The 19,017-nt window shown below is 43.5% G+C and overlaps 1 protein-coding gene and 1 long non-coding RNA gene across 2 annotated transcripts; one reads left to right on the top strand and one right to left on the bottom strand.

Moving 5' to 3' along the window:
- Positions 1–122: 122 nt before the first annotated feature.
- On the bottom strand, positions 123–13,042 carry LOC139534549 (thyroid receptor-interacting protein 6-like). The gene is made up of 12 exons (XM_071333758.1): positions 12,894–13,042; positions 12,253–12,811; positions 12,025–12,094; positions 5,458–5,671; positions 5,020–5,153; positions 4,691–4,804; positions 3,969–4,484; positions 3,696–3,789; positions 3,373–3,542; positions 3,008–3,186; positions 2,212–2,332; positions 123–2,065 (listed from the first exon to the last, which is right to left on the bottom strand). The coding sequence occupies exons 2-12, from the start codon at positions 12,261–12,263 to the stop codon at positions 1,940–1,942; spliced, it is 1,749 nt and encodes a 582-aa protein (XP_071189859.1). The 5' UTR covers positions 12,264–12,811; positions 12,894–13,042; the 3' UTR covers positions 123–1,939.
- LOC139534552 (uncharacterized) lies at positions 6,136–7,156 on the top strand. The gene is made up of 2 exons (XR_011666967.1): positions 6,136–6,454; positions 6,748–7,156. It is a non-coding gene; the product is annotated as an uncharacterized lncRNA (long non-coding RNA).
- Positions 13,043–19,017: the final 5,975 nt, after the last annotated feature.

Here is a 19,017-nt window from a genome sequence, read left to right as displayed (position 1 = left end):
CAGTGTTACTCGCCTCTAAGCAATCATAGAAGTAATTTAGCTCATCTGGTAGGTTTGACAGGTTGCCCTGTGTAATAATACTAAATAGGTACAGCAGTCTATCAAAAGACATACACATGGTGTAGTTTGCTGGCAAAAAAAGGATGTTTTATTGTATAATCACATACTACAATTGGCATTAAGGAAGCAAATTTTCTTATCATTCACACACGTCACCCTCAAAATCAAATTGTGCAAACCACCTGCTCTGTCTATTCCTCAGCATGGACAAATACAATTATGCTGCAGTACCTTTCAATAGGATGCTGTGGAACATACAATTACACAGTGAAAACATATTGATGAACCTTAACCTCAATATCACAGATTAACAGACTTAGTGACAATAGCAAGCAGTACAACAGGAGCTGAAATTAATAAGTGGAAAATTCAACTCACAGGGCTCAAAACAGGGACCTTCACATCATTGTGCTCATTGAGTAGGGGTGTTAACCCCGGTGTCCTGGCTAAATTCCCAATCTGGCCCTTAACCATCACCTAATAATCCCCAGTTTACAATTGGCTCATTCATCCCCCTCCTCTCCCCTGTAACTATTCCCCAGGTCGTTGCTGCAAATGAGAATGTGTTCTCAGTCAACTTACCTGGTAAAATAACGGTGAAATAAATAAAATAAAAAATTGACCTATACTCCGAGAAGAATCAAATTCTGAAACAAACATGATTCTGGACAAAGTAAACTAACAAAAATCATACTCCTAAGGCTAAGCTTAAACCAAAACCCATAATGAATACAAGAGGACATTCTCAGCCCACGTGGCCAGCATGGAGAACCCGGTTTCTCAGTAATACAAAAGCAAGCATACTTCATTGTGCCTTATTCATCTTCATTGTAAAGCATCCAATCAACCCAAATGTTAAAAAAGAGAAAATACCTAATTAGCACATTCACATTTTAAGAGGGGGTTTGGACTGGCATACAAGTAACATATTCTCTAAAACGCAGTACCAATTATCATTATGCAAATCACTGTCCTGTGGAATAAAATATTGATGTTCTGTTCTGACATGTGGTGCAAGATATTATAAGACAGCCTAAATACTGTATTAACATCCAATAAGATAAAAGCATTGACTTTACTGAACTTGTTCTCTACCCAATCTTTCTTTCCGTCTACTTTCTAAAAACTATTCACTGCACAACATTGACTACACCTACTTGGTCTCCATATATTTTCGATTATCTGGACTGGTCAGTTACCTCACAGCCAGGAAGACTTTGTATTCCTCATCATTATCCTCTTCAATATCACCTCATTTTCCTTCTCATCATCCTCCACATTGTCTATATATCAATCATTATTTTCCATAGAGCTCCTTCCATGTCCCACCTTTGTTGGGCAGGATAGTGTGTGAAACATTGTGCAACACGCAGGATAGTGTGTGTGAGACAAGCAGTGGTGCAGCCCCTGCTGCCTGCAGGTCAGGGGCTCTATACAGTACTGGTATGGGACTGAGGGGAAGTAGGTGGAGTGAAAAGGTTAGTGGAAAGGGAATAGGGGTAGAGGATAGTGTAAAGCAGAAGATAAGGAATACGGGTTGAACTTATGTCCATCCACGTTTCAATACCCTGTACCAATATACCTTGTCAAGTGATATTAAATGATAAGTAAAATTAAATAATGTCTTCATATTGAAGACTGTCAGGTTGAGGTTCAATAGTAGGCCTACTACTAATTCCTCAGCTTTGGGCATCTGAAGAATAAAGAACGGCTATGAGGATAAAGTTGACCTTCAAGACTGATCTCAAGTCAGGTCTTGAGGGGGTAGAACTGATCCCAGATCTGTTCGTTAGGGCAACTTTTACCCCAGAGCAGGTTAAAGTAATAAAAGCGTTGACGGGTCATCGGTTAAAGGTAAGAGGTGATTTCCCCTAGTTGGTTAGCAGTCAGTGGAGATTTTGGCAGAGGGGTTCTGGATGTGCTGGGCACTGCAGCCCTTACAGAGGATGTGACCATCCAGGGGGTAACAGCCTCGCTCCTCATAGGACAGGAGCAGACCACACTCCTGGAGGAGACAGAAATCACACAGGGTCAATCCAGGAACACTGGATTAGGTTCAACTGAGGGGGCTGTGAACATTTAACATGGCCTGCCAAACTGTAAATATCATTCAACTTGAGTGACCGTTTTACTAACACAGTGACCACTCACCTCACACACATAGCAGTTGACGTGGAAGTTGCGGCCCAGCGCCACTATACTGACAGTCTCCTCCTGGCCCGGCTCTGGCATGATGGCCTGGCCACACACTGAGCAGCGAGGGGCAAACTTCCTGTGTGGGACAGAAAGCAGGAAGTACCAGCGTCAATGCTAAGATTAGAGCTCAGAGGGTGGAAAAATAACAATCAGATATAATAATCTGTCCAATAGACCCATGTCTAAAACTTAAACTCGTAAAGTGTAATTCAGAGATTGATCAATTAAACTTTGAATTACACTTTGAGGTTAAGTTTTAGACATGAGTTGATTGCATGCCTAAAGTACAGTCAGTGGCCTCCCGAGTAACGCAGCAGTCTAAGGCACTGCTTTAGACGTCACTACAGCCCCGGGTTCGAGATCCATGAGGCGGTGCACAATTGGCCCAGCGTCATCCGGGTTAGGGGAGGGTTAGTCTGGCCGGGATGTCCTTATCCCATCGCGCTCTAGCGACTTCTGTGGCAGACCCGGAGCATACACGCCAACACCCTCGCCAGTTCTACAGTGTCTCCTCTGACACATTGGTGCGGCTTGCTTCAGGGTCACATGAGCAGTGAGTCAAGAAGCAGTGCGGCTTGGCGGGTTGCGATTGAGGACCCACGGCTCTCGACAGTCGCCTCTCGCGAGTCCGTACGGGAGTTGCAGCGATGGGACAAAACTACCAATTGGATATCATGAAATATGGTTTAAAAAAAATGATATAAGTAGTCAGTATCTGGCGCCGAGTAAGTGTCCTATCCATGTTGCTGACCTGTGGAAGTCGTCTGGGCAGTAAATCTGGTAGGTGGCGTCCACGGTGAAGGGCACGCCGTCCAGGCAGCAGCCACACACCACGCAGTTGAAGCAGCGCGGGTGGTAGGCATTGCCCATGGACCGCAGGATACGGTCCAGGATGGGCTTGGAGCACATGGAGCAGCGCTCTAGGACACTCTGAGGGGGAGGGAGAGGGGCAGCACAGGTTCAGACAGAATAGTGTGTGAGTGAGAGAATCTAATAGATACAGAGAAAGAAAGCAACTGATGAATATAGAGAAACCTGCTTAAAAGAAATGTAGAACAAAAGAGGGAGAAGAGACTTCTCAATACAGAAAGAGGACAGTCAGTGACAGCCACTCACAATGTAACAGCTCTTGCAGTAGCTCTGCTTGTCCAGGTCGTAGTACTGTTGCCCCCGGAAAGGGACATGGCAGGTGACGCAAGTGAAACACTCCACGTGGAACACCTGCTCCATGGCGATACCACCGCTAACGTCGCCAACGACGTTGCCACCGCAACGTGCACAGCGACCTGGTAGTATGGAGGGAAATGGGAGAAGAGACAAATAGGAGGGACATATTGTTGAAATAAAATTAACTGTCACAGCAAGGGGAAATTAAGATGTGTTGACTGGACTGTTATTTACAAAGGACACCATTTCATTAGAAAGAAAGTGGAACATACCAACGTACTTCTCTGTAGGGGGATGATTCATGTCATACACCAACTGCTTTGTGAGCCCGTCCAACTCCTCTTGTCTCAGAGACGCTGTCCCCTGCTGGACAAATAGATGAACATTTCCCAGGAAAAATAAATAAAAAATCAGCATAGAGATTTTACTTTCCCATTTAGATCAGTGAAACCAAGAGACTGGCGATACAAATATTAAAAAAGGACCATAGTTTACCTTAAGAGGCACCACAAACAGGAGTAGATGTTTGAACTCCAGACACTCACCTTACTGGGCTGATAGGCGGAGCCTAGTTCCGAGCTTGCCCCTGATTGGTGAGTCTCTGGGCCTCTTTTGTGAGTGGGACTCTGGGAGGCTCTCACGCCAGAACTCCCCTTGTAGCTCCCGTCGGAGTCCAGTGCCTGGGCTTGGGAAGCGAGATTCTGGGGCAGGGTCCGCAACGTGTGCTGGCTGTGTGGGGGAGGGGTGTAACCCTGCTCAGCTTGCCTACCAGTCTGGAAGTAGGTGACAGGCTGGGCTGTTTTGACCTGGACACTGAACCTCGGGCCAGTAGCGATGGAGGAGTTAGTGAAGGAGGCAGGGACAGGCTGGGGGTAGGGTTTGGAGACCTGGGCGTCGGTGTCGTCTGGCTGGGGGAAGTACTGGAGACCCTGGTGGGGATCACTGGGGTTTAGGGGTGTAAGATGGTCCGTGGACTGAGGTGGGAAACCCATAGACGGCGCTCCCTGAGATGGGGCTCCTGGCTGTGCTGAGGGTTTGTTGTAAAGCACGTTGTCGTACAGCTGCAAAAGAATGAAAAGGGACCATAAATATATTTTTATATCCATTACTTACAAAGTAACAAACCACCAAGGCCTAAATATCCAGAGGAACCAGTGATACTGCTTTCATATGTCTGAAAGTGTAAACAAAGTCTTATGTTCCTGTATTAGGTCTCAAAAGAATCCTTTATTCCTCACAGTCCCATGTAGTTAGTCAGGTAGCCTACCTGTGTGCTGTTTAGTGAATAGCTGTCCATATCAGCCAGCATGCAGGTGAGCGAGTCAATCTCTGCATCGATGTTGGAGAGGTTCCTAATCGGCTTCTCAGGAGGTGCAAGGTGCTTAAAAAAAAATTCAGGATTTCATAATAAAGGGTGCCTTGATAAAATGTGTTTGTCCTTTTCCCCCCATACATTTATTTGAATATTGGATATTATGAGCAATTTATGGCTTCATAACAATATTACATATTTGCCTAGAAACTACACTAAACACCATGGAGAAATGGACCAATAATCAGTGTGAATTCTAGGCTACAGAAGCAATTACAACCTACCATCAACTGGTAGCGGTCCATGTGAGGGTTCAAGGATTGGTTCTCTTTGAGCCCTTGGGGAGGTGGTTGGTAGTAGTGGTCATTAGATTTAGGGTGAAACCCTGGGTCCTCTTGGTGGTGCTGAATGGGCCCAGCTGTAGAACACATTCAAAACAGTGCACTTTACATTTACAAACAAGACTTAATAACCACAGGGTACACACTTAACATTAACCACATGACAAACATTTATTTACATCAAGACGTTTATTTACATCAAGTGCTAATCACCAAAGGTGTAGGTGTACTCAGTAGTGTGTCAGGTCCAACGCTCTACTCCAAGGCTTGAGCTACAGAACGGACTTCTGATTTTCACAATAGTCCATCACAAGTTCATTATAGCAAGGTTTCACACAAGACAAGCCCAGTGTAATAGAAGGCCCATCACCATGTTCTTACCTGTGGGACCGGTAGCCATGTACCTACCGGCCATTTCTCCTCCTCCTTCCTTGTTCTGTTCATAAACCACATACTTGGGCCGGGTGTCCGAGGAGACCTTCTTGGGCGGCTGTCTGTACACGGCTAGTCCAGAGTCGGACATCTGGGTGACGGGTCTCTCTGGGCTACCCGGAGTCTTCGGAGGCGGCCAGGTAGGACCAGACATGTCAGGGTTCTGGAAAAAGAAGTTGTCGTGATTAAACTGTTAAGCAAGTGTTTTATAGTATGTTGGTATTAAGTTTCTCATATAAAAAAATATGACACAGGTAAGGTAAGCACTGGAAACCCAATGATACTTCAACCTGGATTTCCTGTGCCAACTCACATACGCAGATTAACAATAGTCTTATAGTTGAGAAGAAGCAAGAGAATACCATTACCAACCATAAGGGAATTCCAGCAGACAAAGACACAAGAGGGGTATACCACAAAGCAGGCTCAATGAGTTAGCCAGCTACCTTGAATAATTATTCAGAAAGAACTATATTCTTCGGAAAGAAACTTAAAATGCGCGTGTCCTGATTCAGGGTTGCCCTGGGAGCACGTTGTTATTTTTTCCTTAGCAATACACAGCTGATTCAAATAATCAAAGCTTGATGAGTTGGTTATTTGAATCAGCTGTGTAGTGCTAGGGCAAAAGCCAAAGCATGCACCCGGCCTTGACTGAGTTTGGGAAACCCTGGTCTAGTTGACTCAGCAACCGGAAAAACACATCAAAGTTAAACTTCCTTAATGAACCAAGAAATCAATAGTTATTTCTGGATGTTCATTACATTTGGCTGGTTGTTTATCAAGGTTAGCTGGCTAACTCATTGATCCAGCTAAGTAGTATACCACCATGTTCCACATAGTACACACACACTCAAAAAACAAAACACGTGCACAATCCCACAGGTGCGAGATCTATCGCTTGTCCCACAACAAAAAAGGACGCATGTAAGAACCAGGTATAAACAGGGTAAATGTGCATAGTGTTTTTATTCATTCTTGAAAGATATTCTGTAATATTGGCAACTCAAAAGTTATACAATTTCAACATGACTGGTCAGATTAAATGACCATAACTTCTACTTGTTAAATGATTTGATGAAGCTTCTGAAAATGTTTTTGTCCTTGAACAACTGACAGAAGTAGTCCCATGAAAACCCTTGTGTTAACAAAGAAGTTCAAATTCCATGGTACCTGTCAGGTAGCTCTGTTTCTGTAGTTGTATTTTATTCTATTGTTTTCTACTCCATTCATTCCCTATAGGACCCCTCCTGCTGAAGATGTTGGACCTGATGACCACAGCCGCGGGGGAGAACGAGGTATTATCGGACCTTGAGGAGGCACTCGGGGTGAGGTCGGAGGTGGTGCACCAGCTACCCTTCACCCAACCGGAACGCAAGGCAGGATGCCGGAACCTCCTCACCATCACCAAGCAGCCCCTCTTCTTCATGTTAGATCATTTAAAGACCTATTTCTTACAATGTCACACATGTACTGTAAAATGATAGCTACTTAATTTGTTGCATTCATTATGGTCTGGAATGTTGGTGTATGACTGACATCAAACATCAAATAAACTTATTGTAATGTTCTAAGTATGTCACTTTCTCATAGGTTGTCATGTGAAATAATACTGAACAGGTTAAAGGTTAGGGTCGAGTATAGCAGTCTATCAAAATACATACAGTTGAAGTCGGACATTTACATACACCTTGGCCAAATACATTTAAATTCAGTTTTTCACAATTCCTGACATTTAATCCAAGTAAAAATTCCCCGTCTTAGGATCACCACTTTATTTTAAGAATGTGAAACGTGCAGAATAATAGTAGAGAGAATTATTTATTTCAGCTTTTAACTCTTTCATCACATTCCCAGTGGGTCATAAGTTTACATACAGTACACTCAATTAGTATTTGGTAGCATTGCCTTTAAATTGGTTAACTTGGGTCAAACGTTTCAGGTAGCCTTCCACCAGCTTCCCACAATAAATTGGGTGAATTTTGGCCCATTCCTCCTGACAGAGCTGGTGTAACTGAGTCAGGTTTGTAGGCCTCCTTGCTCACACACACTTTTTCAGTTCTGCCCACAAATTTTCTATAGGACTGAGGTCAGAGCTTTGTGATGGCCACTCCAATACCTTGACTTTGCTGTCCTTAAGCCATTTTGCCACATCTTTTGAAGTATGCTTGGGGTTATTGTCCATTTGGAAGACCCAATGCTAATGATGTCTTGAGATGTTGCTTCAATATATCCACATAATTTTCCATCCTCATGATGTCATCTATTTTGTGAAGTGTACCAGTCCCTCCTGCAGCAAAGCACCCCCACAACAAGATAGTGCCACCCCCATGCTTCACGGTTGGGATGGTGTTCTTCGGCTTGCAAGCGTCCCCCATTTTCCTCCAAATATAACGATGGTCATTATGGCCAAACAGTTCTAATTTTGTTTCATCAGACCAGAGGACATTTCTCCAAAAAGTACAATCTTTGTCCCCATGTGCAATTGCAATCCGTAGTCTGGTTTTTAAATGGCGGTTTTGGAGCAGTGGCTTCTTCCTTGCAGAGCAGCCATTCAGGTTATGTTGATATAGGACTCGTTTTACTGTGGATATACTTTTGTAGCCGTTTTCTCCAGCATCTTCACAAGGTCATTTGCTGCTGTTCTGGGATTGATTTGCACTTTTCGCACCAAAGTACGTTCATCTCTAGGAGACAGAACGTGTCTCCTTCCTGAGCGGTATGACGGCTGCATGGTCTCATGGCGTTTATACTTGCGTGCTATTGTTTGTACAGATGAACGTGGTACCTTCAGGCGTTTGGAAATTGCTCCCAAGGATGAACCAGCCTTGTGGAGGTCTTGGCTGATTTCTTTTGATTTTCCCATGATGTCAAGCAAAGAGACACTGAGTTTGAAGGTAGGCCTTGAAATACATCCACAGGTACACCTCCAATTGATTGAAATAATGTAAATTAGCCTATCCGAAGCTTCTAAAGCCATGACATCTTTTTCTGGAATTTTCCAAGCAGTTTGAAGGCAGTCAACTTAGTGTTTGTAAACTTCTGACCCACTGGGATTGTGATAAAGTGAATTATAAGTTAAATAATCTGTCTGTAAACAATTGTTGGAAAAATGACTTGTGTCTTGCACAAAGTAGATGTCCTAACCGACTTGCCAAAACTATAGTTTGTTAACAAGAAATGTGTGGAGTGGTTGAAAACGAGTTTTAATGACTTCAACCTAAGTGTATGTAAACTTCCAACTTCAACTGTACACATGGCATAGTTTGCTGGAAAAAATAATGGCTTATTGAATAGATCACATACTACAATCAGCATTAGAGAAGAAAGCTAATAATTCACACACACCTACTTCAAACTCGAGTCAAATTGTACAAACACCTGCTCAGTCTATTCCGCTCATGGACAAATTAGATTATTCTGCACTTATCTGTACGACGCTGTGGAACATAAAACAATTACACACAGTGAAAACAGTGATGACCCTTAACCTCAATATCACAGGTAAACATTGACTTTGTGACAATAGCAGTACAACATGAGTTGAAATAAATAAAAAGTGGAAAATGCAACTTACAGGGCTCAACACAGGGACCTTCATATCATTGTGCTCAATGACCAATACTCTGAGAAGAATCAAATACTGAAACAAAACATGATTCTGGACAAATGAAACAATTGTTATTTTAAGGGTCATGTAGTTGGAAGAGAAGCTTCAAAATCGTCAAATCATACTACCAGTTTTTACGTTACAAAATGAAGACAGCGGGACGAAGAATCTTAAGGACAAATTACATCAACACAATGTGTGAATAATTCCAATGTCGCAGAGTTACTTAAACATGGTCGATAGTGCTATGAGGGCAGGGATTAGCAACACAAATCAAAGTCCTAAGGCTAAACTTAAACAAAAACCCATAATGAACACAAGAGGATGTTCTCAGCCCAAGTGGCCAGCATGGAGATGCCGGTTTCTCATTAACCTCCAAGTGAATTGTATCAAGAATATGCATATCCTTGCTACAGGCAGTTAGATTTGGGTATGTCATTTTAGGCGAAAATTGAAAAAAAGGGTTGGAGCCTTAAGAGGTTTTTAAGACAACGGCAAGCATACCTCATTGCACCTTATTCATCTTCATTGTAACATATCAAATCAACCCAAATGTTAAAAAGGAAAAACATCTGAAAAACACATTCACATTTTAAAAGAGGGGGTTTGGACTGGTATACAAGTAAGATTTTCTCTGAAATGCAGTACCAATTATCATTATACAAAACGTTGTCCTGGGGAATACAATATTGATGTTATGTTCTGACATGTGGTGCCAGATACCATTATATGACAGGCTACAGTGCATAAGGGCTTCCGAGTGGCGCAGCGGTCTAAGGCACTGCATAAGGCGTCACTACAGTCCCTGGTTCGATTTCAGGCTGTATCAGATCCAGCCATGATCGGGAGTCCCATAGGGCGGCGCACAATTGGCCCGGCGTTGTCCGGTTCGGCTGGGGTAGGCCGTCATTGTAAATAAGAATTTGTTCTAAACCGACTTGCCTAGTTATAAAAAAGGTTGCATTTAAAAAAATAAAATACTGTATTAACATCCAATGAGATCAAAGCATTGACTTTACTGATCATGTTCTCTGTAACCAATCTTTCTTTCCGTCTACTTTCTAAAAACTCTATTCTTATTCACTGCACAACACACTGACTACACCCACTTGCTCTCAAATGAAAGGTCTCCAAACACATTCACTCCACAACCAAAACCACCTGCAATATAAACTCAGTCACAGAAATACCTTGCATATGTGAACTTTGTTTATGAGGCAGTTCAGCACGGTTATTGACTTCAGTAGAATACAAAATACACTGCTCAAAAAAATAAAAGGGAACACTTAAACAACACAATGTAACTCCAAGTCAATCACACTTCTGTGGAATCAAACTGTCCACTTAGGAAGCAACACTGATTGACAGTAAATTTCACATGCTGTTGTGCAAATGGAATAGACAAAAGGTGGAAATTATAGGCAATTAGCAAGACACCCCCAATAAAGGAGTGGTTTTGCAGGTGGTGACCACAGACCACTTCTCAGTTCCTATGCTTCCTGGCTGATGTTTTGGTAAGAAAGCTAAGAATGACGGGAATAATCAGGTCAATAAACGTTGGGTAGTTGCCTATAGTTAACATACTGGCAAGTTTTATGTATAAGTAGGCAACGACTGTATAAGTAACCTAGCTAACATACCGCCTGAATATACTGCTGTAATGACATTTTTTCAATTTAACTAGGCAAGTCAGATAAGAACAAATTATTATTTACAATGATGGCCTACAGGGGAACAGTGGGTTACCTGCCTTGTTCAGGTGCAGAAAGACAGATTTTTACATTGTCAGCTCGGGGATTCGATCCAGCAACCGGCCCAACACTAACCACTAGGCTACCTGACGCCCATATGCTATGTGGGCCAGCGTAGCTAACAAATTGTCGGCCAATATAACATGGCAGGTAACTATTTAAAAAGTAATTACATTGATCAACATTTTCTTAACATTTTTCATAATTAGTTATAGCAATGAATTTGTATCCGCTGTCATTGTACTTCAGCGGCATATTTTTTTCTTCAAATCTGAAAACGATGTGAAGCCACGCCCATTTCATGAAGAACTGCATTATGAGCCTTAAAGTACGGACACCGTGTCCTCTGCGTGTATACTTCTTATTTTGGTGCAAGATACCATTGAGTATTTAGTCACGTTTGGCATACTAACTATATCCATACAACGACCAATAAGCATACTATATAGACAACTCACGTCCCAAATAGTATGGTTAAGTATGAGTATTCAAACACAGCTATAGTGTGCAACATGCAGGATAGTGTGTGAGATGAGCAGTGGTGCAGTCAAGGGTTTGGGGTAGTGCAGCCCCTGCTGCCTGCAGGTCAGGGGCTCTATACAGTACTGGTATGGGACTGAGGGGTAGGGGATAGGGGGAAGTGTAGTGGAAAGGGAGCAAGGGTAGAGAATGTAAAGGATAGGTGATGGTGTAAAGTAGAGGATACGGAAGGGGATAGGGGTCGAATTTATTGTCAATCCATGTTTCAATACCCTGTCTTGAACCTGTACAAATAAACCTGGTCAAGTGAAATTAAATAATGACTTCATATTGAAGACTGTCAGTTTGAGGTTCAATAGTAGGCCTACTACTACTGATTCCTCAGCTTTGGGCATTTGAAGAATAAAGAAAGGCTATAAGAGGATGAAAGTGAAGGGGGATGAAGTTGCCCTTAGACACAGTCAGGATAACATTTTCCCCTTGTGGTTAAGATTATGAGTCAGAGGGGTAGAACTGATTCCAGATCTATTACTTTGGGCAACTTCTACCGCAGAGCAGATTAAAGAAATTAAAGGGTTGAGGGGTCATTGGTTAAAGGTTAGAGGTGACTTCCTAGTTGGTTATCAGTCAGTGGAGATTTTGGGTGAGAGGATCTGTGCCGGGCGCAGCAGCCCTTACATAGGATGTGACCATCCAAGGTGTAACAGCCTCGCCCCTCACCCTCAAACGACAGGAGCAGACCACACTCCTGGAGGGGACAGAGAAAACACACAGGGTCAATCCAGGAACACTGGATTGGGATCAACTGATTGGGCTGTAAACATTTGACGTGATGGCCTGCCAAACTGTAAACATCACTCAACTAGAATGTGATGTATAACTAACACACACACAGTGACCACTCACCTCACACACATAGCAGTTGACGTGGAAGCTGCTCCTGGCCCGGCTCGGGCATGGCCTGGCCACACACAGAGCAGCGTGGGGGCAAACTTCCTGTGTGGGACAGGAGGCTGGAAGTTTCAGCATCAACACTAACAGAGTTCAGAGGGTGGAAAACTAACAGATATAATAATCTGTCCAATAGACTCATCTCTAAAACTTAAACTCAAAGCGCAATTCAAAGTTTAATTGATCAAGTCTCCCATTGATTAATTAATCTCTGAATTACACTTTACGAGTTTAAGTTTTAGACATGCGTCTATTGGACAGATTATTATGCTAGTGTTCTATTTGATTACATGCCTAATTTACAATCAGTGGCCTCCTGAGTGGCGCAGTGGTCTAAGGCACTGCTTGAGGCAACACTACAGACCCTGGTTCGAGACCCGTAAGATGGCGCACAATTGGTCCAGCAGACTCCAGCAACTCCCGCGGCAGGCTGGGAGCATGCACGCTGACACGGTTGCCAGTTCTACGGTGTTTCTTCCGAGATGTGTTTGTTGTAAGGCACGTTGTCGTACAGCTGCGAAATAATAAAAAGGGACCATAAATATATATTTTTAAAGCATTCCGCACAGTCCCATGTAGTCAGTCAGGTAGCCTACCTGTGCTCTGTTTTGTGGATGGCTGTCCAGATCGGCCAGCATGCATGTGAGTGAGTCAATCTCTGCATCACTGTTGGAGTGGTGTCCAATCGGCTTCTCAGGAGGTCCCCGGTGCTTTAGAAAATTGAGCAGGATCACATAAAGATGGGTACCTTTATAAAATGTCGTCAAAACAGAAGGAGATGGATAGGTAGAGCAAATGTAGAAATGTGCACATGTGTTTGTCCCAATACATTCTTTTTTAATATTAATGAGGAATTTCTGGCTTCATAACAAAATTACATCACTACAAATCTTTGCATAGAAACTACACTAAACACCATGGAGAAATGGACCAATAATCAGTGTGAATTCCAGGCTACAGATGCAATTACAACCTACCATCAGCTAGTAGCGGTCCATGTGAGGGTTCAAGGATTGGTTCTCTTTGAGCCCTTGGGGAGGTGGTTGGTAGTATTGGTCATTAGATTTAGGGTGAAACCCTGGGTCCTCTTGGTGGTGCTGAATGGGCCCAGCTGTAGAACACATTCAAAACAGTGCACTTTACATTTACAAACAAGACTTAATAACCACAGGGTACACACTTAACATTAACCACATGACAAACATTTATTTACATCAAGATGTTTATTTACGTCAAGTGCTAATCACCAAAGGTGTAGATGTACTCAGTAGTGTGTCAGGTCCAACGCTCTACTCCAAGGCTTGAGCTACAGAACAGACTTCTGATTTTCACAATAGTCCATCAACAGTTCTCATTATAGCAAGGTTTCACACAAGCCTAATGTAAGGCCCACCACTGTTCTTACCTGTGGGTCCAGTAAGCATGTACCTAGTGGCCATTCCTCCCCCTCCGTTCTGGTCATAAACCACATACTTGGGCCGGGTGTCCGAGGAGACCTTCTTGGGCAGCTGTCTGTACACGGCTGGTCCAGATTGGGACATCCGGGGAACCGGTCTCTCTGGGCTACCCAGAGTCTTCGGAGGCGGCCAGGTAGGACCAGACATGTCAGGGTTCTGAAAAAGAGGTTGTCGCGATTAAACTGTTACAATTTAAAACTATAACAAAACACTTACATGCTGGTATTAATACGGTTCTTATAATAAAAAGAAAACAGCTGCACTGTCCTATTTTGGCAAGAAGATTTGTCACTGCCACACCAACTTGCTGTTTGCATATTTATGTCACAGGTAAGCACTGTAAACCCAGAGATGCTTCAACCTGGATTTCCTATGTCAACTCACATACGTGGTTTAACAATAGGCTTATAGTTGAGAAGCAAGAAGATCCTGACCGGTTGCATCACCTCCTGGTATGGCAACTGCTCGGCATCTGACCCTAAGGCGCTACAGAGGGTAGTGCATCACTGTGGCCAAGCTTTCTGCCATCTAGGACCTATATAATAGCCAGTGTCAGACGAAAGCCCATAAAATTGTCAGAGACTCCAGTCACCCAAGTCATACTGTTTTCTCTGCTTCCGCACAGCAAGCGGTACCAGAGCACCAAGTCTAGGACCAATATGGGCTCCTTAACAGCTTCTACCCCCAAGCCATAAGAATGCTGAACAATTAATAAAATGGCCACCAGACTATTACATTGACACCCCCCCCCCCCATTGGTTTTGTACACTGCTACTCGCTGTTTATTATCTATGCATAGTCACTTCACCCCTACCTACATGTACAGATTACCTCAACTAACCTGTACCCCCGCACACTGACTCAGTACTGGTTATTGTGTTACTTTTTATTACCTTTTACTTTAGTTTATTTGGTAAACTGCACTGTTGGTTAAGGGCTTGTAAGTAAGCATTTCACGGTAACGTCTACACTTGTTGTATTCAGCACATGTTAAGGTCTACACTTGTTGTATTCGGCGCATGTGACAAATACAGTTTGATAGTGCATTCCCAACCATAAGGGAATTCCAGCCAACAGAGACACCAGAGGGGTATACTACAAAGCAGGATCAATGAGTTTGCCAGCTAACTTGCCTAAATATTCAGAAAACACTGCATTCTTAGGAAAGAAACTTGAAATGTGTGTAGCCTGATTCAGGGTTGCCCTGGGAGCACATTATTATTTTAGCCCTAGCAATACACAGCTGATTCAAATAATCAAAGCTTGATGAGTTGGTTATTTGAATCAGCTGTGTAGTGCTAGGGCAAAAGCCAAAATTTGCACCTGGGGGGTCCAATTTACTTTTTTAATGAAGCAGAAAATCTATAGTAATTTCTGGTTGTTTATCAAAGGTAGCTGGCAAACTCATTGATTTCGCTATGTAGTATACCACTCTGTTCCACAGAGTGCGCCAACACACACACACTCAAAAACCCACACAAATCCCACAGGTGCGAGACCTATGACTTATCCCACTATTACCCATGGGTCTGTATCCACTACAGTAGTTATTGTCTCTGATGTTTACACTCAACTCCAAATGATCCCAAATGACATTGTAACAACAAAAACAAGAGAGGAAATGTTGTGTAATGATGTCTCTGCTTAGGCACCTGGACCTGGTTCATAACAAAATACACAAGGCAGTGGAAAAAAATAAAACCACTGACTGGTAGGGTACAGCTGTAAGGATGGGACTGTAATTAGGCCTACAATCTTATTAGGATACAAGACATTCTTCACCAAACTTTGACCATGACAGCCCCTATGGTGATAATTAATCTACTTTACACCTCATATTTATAAACTATAAAATATATAACGTAGTTTGCATTATGTTAACTACAAGTTAATGGCTGGAGTCATGGTCTATATGTTATGGAGTAGCTGTCCCTCCCACTGATCTGATTTAAACCTAAATCCGGCTGAGCACACACTCAAATCCGAGGATTGCTGGGCCGGATAATTTATCACAGCGGCGTTACCATTCTGTGATTAAAAGCAATTTGTTTTAGTCTTACCACTGACCAACTTGATATCAGTTGCCTAATCATGATAACCACACTTTTGATTTGAGCTAACTGTCAAACGTAAATTGGAGAGCTGGAGCGCGCTAGAGTTGATACATTGTTGCAACAATGGCAACTTTACATTGTTGTAATTCCAGTCTACCAAAACTTCCGCAATTAAAACAATAACACGACTACTGCGATTGGGACGTAGGCTACGACGAATAGGCTGGAATTAAGCTGTCCTACCTCTTAAAATCCCAAAGCATTCGGTCTCCTCGTCTTCATACTCATTTACAAACGAAAGATATTTCAGTGAAGCGACAATGAGGCTAGATCACGTACAAGCAATGTTACATCTTATAGCCAGCCTACTTGCACCGCAACTTTATACACGATCAAATGTAGAAACTATTGCTTTGTCAAATTACGCTTAGGCAAAGACCATGTGTACACTAGTTTGTAGGCTAACCTAATTATGTCTAGAAAATGTTTAACTTTTTCAGTTTTAATCGAATTTTGGTTGCTGCAGCGTCAATGTCGCCTAGTTAGGGATATCAAATTGGTCAGTTACACTGACGTCTACATGCGAGATAATGCAGGTAAATTACAACAATTACCGTAATGATATGTTTGTTTACTTGTTTGTTTGGGCTACACATGAAGGATAGCCTACACTTGTTGAACACAAGCACGCGAAATTAAACTGAGTTATTCGGTGTAGAATAAAAGTAGCTTTTTAAAGTTAGCTACTTATTTTTTTCGTCTAGTAACCTACTTTCTCATGGATCCTGCTTTTATCACAGGCCTTCAGCTGGCTACGTCATCATAGCCTTTCAAATGTGTGACGTGCGTTAGCCTAGTGGTCGTGAACTTCGTGGTGAACCATGATTGTATTGATTTATTATTAATAAAACATTTAAATAAAAAAACGTGGTGGACCATGAGCACATGCCTTAAGTAGGAGGGTGGGGTATGACGTGCTGCATGTTGTACATTACAGAGGGATCAGCCAGTTGTGAAGATGAAAATGTACTACTTCAAAATGGAGATTACCTCAACTGCACTGCTCATGCTGTCACAGACTGTAATGGCAGAGACTGCATGGCACAGGCACAGTCTTTGATCAGTTATGACTGTTGATAAAACGTTTACTGTAGACAGGAGAACAAGTGGAGACATAGGACGAGGTGGATAATTTTATAATAAGGCCGTTTTATTCAAGTGTAAAGATATCAGGCAAAAGCGTGCACGGCCCCTTTCTGTCTGATTCTTATGGAATCGTCGGAGAAGAGAACGCTCTACACAGTACATACAGATTATATAGGCAACTAGCAAAGTAGGTTGATCTTGAAGTCTGGCCTTCCGATTGGTCGATCTGGGTCGTGGGTAATCCTGTTCGGCCTGATATCGACGTTTCCATTGGCCCTTCCCACAGTTCATTGTCTTAAAGTCTCATCCTTGAGCAGAATGCATGTGCATCTGTTTTAACAGAGTCCTATTCATGGGGGAGGGTTGAGTATGTGGGTCTGTGGTTACTTAACAAGGTACAGAAAGTGGGGGTATAGTGGGGGATGGGTGGATGTTGTGCCAAGTTATAGCTTATGTTGAGAAGTGGTTAAAACAAGTTACCAGTATCTTATACAATTTCTTACATGACCCAATGCATAGCCCATGTCAGACATATTTGGACATGTCCATTTTGTTAGCTGATCCTGTTTTAAACGTGTTAACCCTCGCAAGGCTGCAGGCCCAGACGGCATTCCCAGCCGCGTCCTCAGAGCATGCGCAGACCAGCTGGCTGGTGTGTTTACGGACATATTCAATCAATCCTTATCCCAGTCTGCTGTTCCCACATGCTTCAAGAGGGCCACCATTGTTCCTGTTCCCAAGAAAGCTAAGGTAACTGAGCTAAACGACTACCGCCCCGTAGCACTCACTTCCGTCATCATGAAGTGCTTTGAGAGACTAGTCAAGGACCATATCACCTCCACCCTACCGGACACCCTAGACCCACTCCAATTTGCTTACCGACCCAATAGGTCCACAGACGACGCAATCGCAACCACACTGCACACTGCCCTAACCCATCTGGACAAGAGGAATACCTATGTGAGAATGCTGTTCATCGATTACAGCTCAGCATTTAACACCATAGTACCCTCCAAACTCGTCATCAAGCTCGAGACCCTGGGTCTCGACCCCGCCCTGTGCAACTGGGTCCTGGACTTCCTGACGGGCCGCCCCCAGGTGGTGAGGGTAGGTAACAACATCTCCACCCCGCTGATCCTCAACACTGGGGCCCCACAAGGGTGCGTTCTGAGCCCTCTCCTGTACTCCCTGTTCACCCACGACTGCGTGGCCATGCACGCCTCCAACTCAATCATCAAGTTTGCGGATGACACTACAGTGGTAGGCTTGATTACCAACAACGACGAGACGGCCTACAGGGAGGAGGTGAGGGCCCTCGGAGTGTGGTGTCAGGAAAATAACCTCACACTCAACGTCAACAAAACAAAGGAGATGATTGTGGACTTCAGGAAACAGCAGAGGGAGCACCCCCCTATCCACATCGACGGGTCAGTAGTGGAGAAGGTGGAAAGTTTTAAGTTCCTCGGTGTACACATCACGGACAAACTGAATTGGTCCACCCACACAGACAGCGTTGTGAAGAAGGCGCAGCAGCGCCTCTTCAACCTCAGGAGGCTGAAGAAATTCGGCTTGTCACCAAAAGCACTCACAAACTTCTACAGATGCACAATCGAGAGCATCCTGTCGGGCTGTATCACCGCCTGGTACGGCAACTGCTCCGCCCACAACCGTAAGGCTCTCCAGAGGGTAGTGAGGTCTGCAGAACGCATCACCGGGGGCAAACTACCTGCCCTCCAGGACACCTACACCACCCGATGTCACAGGAGGCCATAAAGATCATCAAGGACAACAACCACCCAAGCCACTGCCTGTTCACCCCGCTATCATCCAGAAGGCGAGGTCAGTACAGGTGCATCAAAGCAGGGACAGAGAGACTGAAAAACAGCTTCTATCTCAAGGCCATCAGACTGTTAAACAGCCACCACTAACATTTAGCGGCCGCTGCCAACATACTGACTCAACTCCAGCCACTTTAAAAATGGGAATTGATGGAAATTATGTAAAAATGTACCACTAGCCACTTTAAACAATGCCACTTAATATAATGTTTACATACCCTACAT

This window comes from Salvelinus alpinus, chromosome 11 (genome assembly GCF_045679555.1).
Source record: "Salvelinus alpinus chromosome 11, SLU_Salpinus.1, whole genome shotgun sequence".
NCBI lineage: Eukaryota > Metazoa > Chordata > Actinopteri > Salmoniformes > Salmonidae > Salvelinus > Salvelinus alpinus.
Note: the sequence above shows the minus strand (reverse complement) of the source record. Positions and strands in the feature narration are given on the sequence as shown.

Coding starts and splice junctions, on each gene's coding strand:
- LOC139534549 (XM_071333758.1), bottom strand. Junction 5,154..5,457: donor CATGGCTACCGGTCCCACAG/GTAAGAACATGG, acceptor TGTGTTCTACAG/CTGGGCCCATTCAGCACCAC. Junction 3,187..3,372: donor ACTGCAAGAGCTGTTACATT/GTGAGTGGCTGT, acceptor CCTCCCCCTCAG/AGTGTCCTAGAGCGCTGCTC.